The 8,220-nt window shown below is 33.6% G+C and overlaps 1 protein-coding gene and 1 long non-coding RNA gene across 2 annotated transcripts; both read right to left on the bottom strand.

Annotated features, from left to right (window-relative positions):
• Window positions 1–3,011: 3,011 nt before the first annotated feature.
• On the bottom strand, window positions 3,012–7,116 carry LOC113297452. The gene is made up of 3 exons (XR_003333495.1): window positions 7,032–7,116; window positions 4,591–4,711; window positions 3,012–3,313 (listed from the first exon to the last, which is right to left on the bottom strand). It is a non-coding gene; the product is annotated as an uncharacterized LOC113297452 (long non-coding RNA).
• LOC113297451 (B3 domain-containing protein Os03g0120900-like) lies at window positions 5,061–7,034 on the bottom strand. The gene has a single exon (XM_026545922.1). It carries the CDS (start codon window positions 6,936–6,938, stop codon window positions 5,535–5,537), a length of 1,404 nt encoding a protein of 467 aa, XP_026401707.1. The 5' UTR covers window positions 6,939–7,034; the 3' UTR covers window positions 5,061–5,534.
• Window positions 7,117–8,220: the final 1,104 nt, after the last annotated feature.

Raw genomic sequence — 8,220 nt, 5'->3', positions numbered from 1 at the left:
TCTAAATTGGAATTTTCTTTCTTTAGTTGTAATATTGATCCTTTAAAGCATTTTACAATTCATATGGCACAACAGAAATACCATTAAAAATATTTTTTATAAGGATCTTTTAATTTTCGTTTTATAATTGTCCTCTTATCCCGAACTTTCTGCCTCCGTAGTGGTTAAGCATATAGAGTTTTCAAGTATTCAGTTCTTATGTAGGAAATTTTCAAATTTTCAACTTTTATTTAAATAAGTGCATGAAAACTCCAACTTTTGATATTTTAAAGTCATCTAGTTTACGTATCTCTCTTTACATACGGAGTTCTTACAAAAGTAACTGAACTTAGACGTGCTATAGAATAACATTCGGGTTTCTTACTTGTTAGAGAGTTAAAGTTGGATTTAACTATGTTGTTGGCAAATTAGGTGCAGAAAGATATTTAGTATTAGAGTTGTGATCACTCAGTAGAGACTACATATTGTCACATCAGACAAGGCACCGACCTTCAACTCTTTGTAGTTTTCTAAAAAATGTCTTTTAGAGTGTGTGTCACCCTACGCTAATTCCGGGTAGAATGGTGAGTTACCCAACTTTTCAGCACTATTTTTGATCTCTTGAATATTATTTCTCCAATCACGGGGATGCCATCGAATTTCTAACTTACATACTCACTTGTAATCTTGTTTGCGGTTAGCACCATCCATTATCTCTCTCGAAAACAATAGGTCCATAGAAACACCATCATCATCGACAAGTGGAGCATCACAAGTTCGAAGGAAAGTTGAAGACTTTCAAGGTGTACCAGCAATGGTACAAGAAAGAAGCGAATTTCAGATTCAAGTGAAGCAACAAGACAAGGAGCAGAATTCATACAAGTTGAAGACTTAATGTACAAGAGAGAAAACTATCAAAGATGGGAATTTATTAAGTTTATGATATCGAGACAATACAAGTTGTGAAGAATCAAGCTGTAAAGTACTTATATCATGGCCATAATAGTTTCTTTGTTAATTTTATCTTTAATTTCTATTTTTCGGATTGTAGTTCTTCTTTTTTTTGCACCTTCCTCGTTTATTTCTCACTTTCTAAGAGCGTAGTTTTTCTTTAATATGTTGATTTCTTTTTGTTTGTTCTAACATAAAAAAAAAATATTTTACCCAACATATACCTACCTCATATTAAAATTATCGAATAAATATTTTCAGGTGACAACAATTTAGATCATCTCTTCACAACATCTATTTGAATCATCATCTCTGTTCGAATTCTATGTTTGATAAAAGGGCCGGTGAATTGAAGAGTTTGATTTTTAACTTCTAACTTTCAATTTTTGGCTATGATCTTTTTGCTCAACATGGAAAAGCCGAGATTACAATTCAACTGTTTTTATTTGTTTCCCCCAAAATCTAGTAGAGATCTAAAGTCCCATCATTTTGTCACTGTCAAATAATAATACCAATAACCTTAGATTGCAACTTGAAATTGTATGCAAGAGGTCGTATGGGAAATTAATTTATTTTTTCCCAGGTGCGAAGAAAGAAATACAATAATCTGTAATGCACGTATTTTAATATTTCAACGGAAACAAAGAGTACAGTGAAGTTTTGTCTATATGGTAAGAGTTAATCGTATCAAATAACTAAATTATTAGTTAACAAATTTTAAAATATGGTACTGCTTATAATAATTGAGTGCTATAACTTGTGGGGGACCATAATCTCATACTAATCTATACAGATATTTCTGTAAGGATGCCCTAAAACTTATGTAATTACAAAGGTACAAACCCCTTTCTTTTATTTGAGGATATAATATAGAAGGATGCTCGTTTTCAAATTAGGTTGTCTAACTACTTTTGGTCACGCAAATTGAGCAGATCATAACATTCCATGTGTAGTAGTAGTGGTACTCCTAAGACAAGCTGAGAGACGCAATATAGGTTAAGCGCTGAAAGCAGTTTAAGTATGTAATTTTGCCACAGTTTATTGTACGGTACGTGGTGTAAAAGTTCCAAACTTGTAACAAGTTTTTTTGTGAAGCGGTTCTCAGGGTGTGGCAGTGGATGGATCATCTGGATCTCAACTCATGCTAATCCCTTTCTCGAAATTCAGACCTCCCAAGAGAGACGGGAACATACGCCAGTCACTGAACGTTGCGGGGCAAATTTATCGATTTATGTTTTAAAAGTTACAGCTATAGGTTTCAATAATTTAGATGTATTATGTTTCTATTAAAGGGATTAGTAATAATGGTCCCAAGACAGCGAGAATAATTAAAATGAGTACAAATGGAGTAAAAAAGCAGATGGTTTTGTTTGAAGTGTGAGCTGGTAGTAAGGGACCATTCTATATGTTCATCATCTTCTTGATGACTGCTTTAAGAAAAATACTATAGCTAGGATTGCTTTGGCAAACATGGTAAAGTAGGCATAGGCTTTTAATATGGAAATAATTGTTACATTAATATGATGGACAATTAGTTAAAACATACTATCCATACTCCTTTTCTAACCCTTCTAATAGGAAATGAAATTCTATCTCTGACATGAATTTAGGGAAGATCATCAGAACCATTTTTAGTAAATCTTGACATAGTAAAAAATGAACATTCATATTTAATGGAAAAACGAGGCAAGGTAAATGGATACAACACTCCATTTTAAACTGGCAAAGTGTATGTTAATAAAAACTATTCTAACCCCTAACCACGACGTTGGATTTGAATGAAATTCCTTTAAAGTTTTATGATTTTCTTATCGACAAAGCATAATTATTTACGTGATCACATTATATACCTTCTACTAAAGTTTATCATCTTTCTATGCAAATAATTATAATCTTATTAGACGGAATTCGACAGGGATTCTACGTACAATATGCAAAGAATCATAATCCTATTAGTCGGAAAATTCGACAGGGGTTCTATGTAGAAATGGGGGCATATATACATTGTTTATGGACACAAACTCTCTATAATAAGTAACTGTATATTCCTTCTAAACTGAAGCTCCGTAAAAAGTCTAATGTGTTAGGAAACAAATTATTAAGATACATGGAAAAAGAATCACCCTTGGTTAACTAGTTATACCAAGGCTCTCTAACTTGGTGATAAACCAATAACAATGCTGCTTATATATATGACAAAAGAAAATGAAAAAGGCTAGCTTGGTTTTATGTAGTAGTATTCGTGCAGAGTATATATATTGATCATCAAGCCAGTTGAAACCCAAATGTTACCTACTTTCCTACATATATGTTTGCATCCTTAAATGCTTCATCATAGAAGAGAATTATGTCCCTAATACTGGAGACAGGCGATGAATATTATCTGTAAACATGTTGTTGAGCAGAATTAGTACGACTTAATAGAATTCAAGAAACTTGCAGAACAATCAAACCATATGACACCAAACAATCTGTACTCCATAATTGCAATTAAACATGAACAGTGTTCGTTTTGAGTCTTAAATTATTTTTAGTACCTTTCTAAGTAAAATTTTACCATACTCGTGGTTCTACAATGAAAGTTTATACGCCTTGATATTATCAATGACATACACTACATATGTAGGAAGTACGTATGACCTTAATTCGATTACATTGGCCTCCAAATTTAAATATATCGATGGATGAGTATGAGCATGCAGTATTAAAACTAACACTCAACAAATAAGCAATGAATTTTATACATGTAAGTGAATGCAAATGGATAAAACGTCTCATCTACAAAAATAATAATGAAAACATAAAAGCTTTGGATTTGGATTATTGTTGTTTCAATCGTGACATTCAATGTTGCTAATTCTATATGAAGTCAGCTACTACAGATGATTTTAGATGAATTATATGTGGAGAGTAAGATATTAAGGTTTTTCAGCCTTCATATTATAATGCCTTGTATTTCAAAAAAAAAACAAAAAAAATTGTAATGCCTTGGCTACATTTTTGTGTTTGGGTTTCTACCACTTGTTCACAAACCCTAATTTCATGTTATTTTGTACATTCAAAATTTTCCAAAACTTCCACTGATCTATTCCTTTATGCCTCCTCATCAAGTTTCAAAAGTATTTAAGACTGCTGCTGCATTTACAATTTCTCCTAGTCGTCCTGAAATGGTTATTCTTTAGTTTGTAATTGCAACGAAATGTCTACATTAAGTCTCGGTGTTTATTATTCATCGAACAACTTACAGCTAGCATTTCATTAATCATTTAAGAATTTAAATTCCCTCTTAACTATATTAGCTGCATTCATTTACTAGCTAAGAAACCGAAATCAAAACATTCCATGATTTACATGAAATAAAAATTCTGTAGCTCAAATAGAAAACCCTAGCTAGTATGTAGAGTGGCTTTTGAAAGGGATTAAACAAACAGAAAATTAAAATTCCAATTCATTTATTTTAAAGTATAGACAAAGGGTTTTGTCAGAACTTTGTATCTTAGGGTTGTTAATTTTGCATGTGTTTATGTTGAGCAAATCAAGATGATTATAAAAGAGAATAATATCTTCAAATCTTAAAGCTTATGTAGAAAACTAGAAATCATATAGGGATGAGTATAACTGAGGTAATGTTCCAGAGCGAGCGAGAGAACAGATTCTGACCTTTTAATGTAGTCTGCAAATATTTCTGGCTTCTGCCCACACCCACACCTACACCTGTGATGAGCAGCACCATACCCAAGGAAGTGGCTACGACAACAATAACCAGCAACAAACTCGTACTCTAATAAAACACCAAATCTTTGCATCAAAACCGAAAAAAATAATAAAACACCTAAATCAAACAGATGGAAGTTGATAACCAAAAGATGAAGAAATTAAGCAGTTCAAGACCTAATTCAATGATGAAATGGAACATGGAAAAGAGGTGTACAGTCTGGAGAATTTCAAGATCAGATAATAGGGGGGTGATTAATCTAATAATTAGAGCTGTAGAGCTATATATTATATAATGTATATGCTAAAAGATGAGATCAGTTTGGACATAATATTAGTAGCCATCAAAAAATCTCTAGCTAAACTAGAACTTGAGCCATGTCCATGTAAGAATATTAAACTCTACATATATAAAATGATGCAAGAAAACTTAATTTGATTAACTTGATAACAAACACAAACTTATATTATGTGTGTAACTAACAAATAATATCCTCATCATCAAGATAAACCTTCATTCAATTCAGTAGTAGTAATCCACTAGCTGCAATAGAAATCGATAAACCGCTTGCTGATGATATGCATTTCCCTGTTGATCTATCGGTGTTCAATTGTTAGCTTGAGACCATTGAGTGAGAGAGTGAGGAACAAATAGAGAGAGCTAATTAAAATTTCATCCTCATATTATCACGCGAGAGTGAAATTGTAATCCAGTTCATGAGCATCCTAACTACATCGCTTAAGTGGTTACCCTCTATATCTTGTCATCTCTCATCTTCTTTTCCTTTATTTGAATTAATGATTGTTCTTCTGGGCAGATTAATTTCGACAATGATCCTTCTCTGTCAAGTTCACCTAATTTTTGATTGGTACTTTCTTCTGTGTGTCTCTTATATGTCGAAAGACAAAGATGGTCTGCCTCTCTTAGGCAACTCGGTTGGCATTGTTGGAAGTGGGGCTCCATTATAAACCCTTAATTGTAGATGAGGAGGAGGAGCAGAATGAATGGGTTGAGAAGGATTGTTCAATATTTGATGATGAGGATGATGAGTATGAATCGATGACCCCCCAATCGTTGTATTCATTGGTATGGTGGTCGAAGATAAAATGTCACATTCATTGTCATCCTCTGATATAGGACACTCCAGGTTCACTCCGAACAACCTAACTCTCTTAGCTGCAGCTTGTCCATGGACCACCGGAACCGAGTCGAAAACCATTGCCATGTTATTATGGTTATCCCCACTTGTGTACTGTTGCATTAACCCAACTTGTTGCTGTTGATGATGAGCTTGATGATCAGGTATTCTTGTTGTAATTGGTGATGAAGATGATCTCAAATAAACAACTGAGCCGGGCCGTTGATTGTTATTAACCATATTAGTATTGCTGTAATTACCATAACTAGTACTACTGGTCGATGATGATAATCTCTGTTGAAGCTGTTGTTGGTGATAATGATAATGTTGTTGTTGCTGTTGATGATGATGGTGATCATAATTCAACTGCAAATGATCGCGGGTAGATGATGAAACCGCCAAATTTTGCGGGAAAAACAGTCTAGCATGAGTGGTACCCCATGGAATTACAGTTCTTGGGAAAGAAAGAGGGTTAGAATGATGATGTTGATGATGATGAAGAGATAGATCTGGTGCCTGAGGCCTGCGCCTCCAATCGATATAAAATCGATCTTTATAAGATTCGGCGGCTCCTCGTTCGAAAGAAACAATATCTCCCGCGTCAAGTTTCTTCTCCTTAACAAACCTACTCCAACCTTTAGTCATAACATAACTTTGGCTACTATTCCAATAAGAATACCTAAACCTCCATGGTTTACCACTTCTATCTTCAAAATTTAGAAGTAAGCCCTTTTCATTAGCTGCTGAATCTAAAGGGAAATATTTTTCTGCATGTTGTTTAGGTATAACCAATCGATTTAGTTTACCGACATCACTGGGTGTTACCACTTTATCAAACATGTGTTCTTTTTCTATGAATTCACCAATCACTTCAGGAGCACTGCTATTACTCATTCCGCTTAAGAAATTAGCTGGTAACTGATGAATCTGTTGTTGTTGTTGCTGCTGTTGTTGTTGGTGATGATGAACAACAACATTTCTGTACTGAGAAGAAGAAGAAGATGGAGAGAGTGAAGAAAAGGAAGAAGAAGATGAGGAGGAAAACAGTTGTTTACTTGTTGTGCTATTATTATCTGCCATTAATACTTCTTCTTCTTGATCTTCCTGAGGATGATCGCTATATAACCCATCTCTACTTTCCTTAACAAACTCCATAACAAGAATATTTTTTCTTTGATGGAAACTGTACAATACCCCTAGACAAGAAAATTGAGAAAACGGAATAAAAATTTAGAGTAGAATTCTCACCTAGCTAGATAAGAAGGTATTTTCTGATTATGATTTCTTCGAATATAATCTAGCAGCTAGACCACCTGAAGTGAACACCTCCACCACCACCAAATTGGAGAAAAAAGAGAGTTTCTCTGATGAGTATACTAACAAAATGAAGGTCGGTGCCCTTCTTCTTTGACCAGCGCAACCAAGAAAGACTGCTCAACTCACAAATAGAGACAAACCCTGAGAGAGAGAGAATCTTGCGTTAGCTTCTTCTCTTCTTCTTGACTAATTAGCAAAGATAGCTATATATATAAAGAGAGAGAAGGGAGGGAGGGAGGGAGAGATGTGGTTTTTCACTTACAAGTTAGAGAGAAACAGAAACATGGGGTCTTAAGAGAATTTGAAGATGATGATAATGAAGAAGGGGGGAGGAGAGGAATCATAAAGAAGAGAAGAGGAGGAAAGAATTGGGAGAGAGAGAGAGAGCTTTATATGTAGTTAGCTAGCTATGGACCCATGAATTGTCTGGTTGGGTTCATGTGAGCTTGTCCTTACTAATATTTCGTAAGATTTGATTATCAATTCTTTATTTTCCGAGATTAACAGATTTTTTGCAACTGATCCAAAGAGAGATAGATAAGATTGCAAAATAAAAATAAAAAACATTTTTTGTTTGTATTTCATTTCTAATAATACATAAAAATCTATTCATGTGGGAATAAGTATATTGACTTTAAACCAGCCATTTAATTTTCTTTGTTTTTATTTAGTGGGAATTTTTATATTTTACATATGTAACTGGTCCAATTCCTCCTTTCCTCTTGTCTTAAATAAAAAAGATGAACCCGGCAGATTTTATTTTATTTTATGGAATACCTAAAAAACAACAAAAAATTATTGATAAATCGTCCAACTATACAATCCTAGAATCGCCTTCACAAAATCTTATATTCTAGTGGGCTTGTATTGTATTCTGTTTTTAAAATACAATTATTTTGGAAAATTCGGTTTTAGAGTTGTTTTTCACAATAATCTATCCAAAATCACTTACTCAACAAACAGGTGATTTGGTAGTTCAAACCACTTACTTCAAACATCATAGACTATTTTCCCTCTTTTTTTCTTAATTGCATTTCTTCAATGAAACAGATTTTTTTTTCACATTTTAGAAATGCTAAGTTAAAACATGTCACATGTAATTAATGGACTCATACAAAAT

The sequence above is a fragment of the Papaver somniferum genome, chromosome 7 (assembly GCF_003573695.1).
Source record: "Papaver somniferum cultivar HN1 chromosome 7, ASM357369v1, whole genome shotgun sequence".
In the NCBI taxonomy this organism is placed as follows: domain Eukaryota; kingdom Viridiplantae; phylum Streptophyta; class Magnoliopsida; order Ranunculales; family Papaveraceae; genus Papaver; species Papaver somniferum.
This window is presented reverse-complemented; position numbering and strand designations above follow the sequence as displayed.

Excerpts from the sequence above, each read along its gene's own strand:
- LOC113297451 (XM_026545922.1), bottom strand. The coding sequence starts at position 6,938 with ATGGAGTTTGTTAAGGAAAGTAGAGATGGGTTATATAGCGATCATCCT.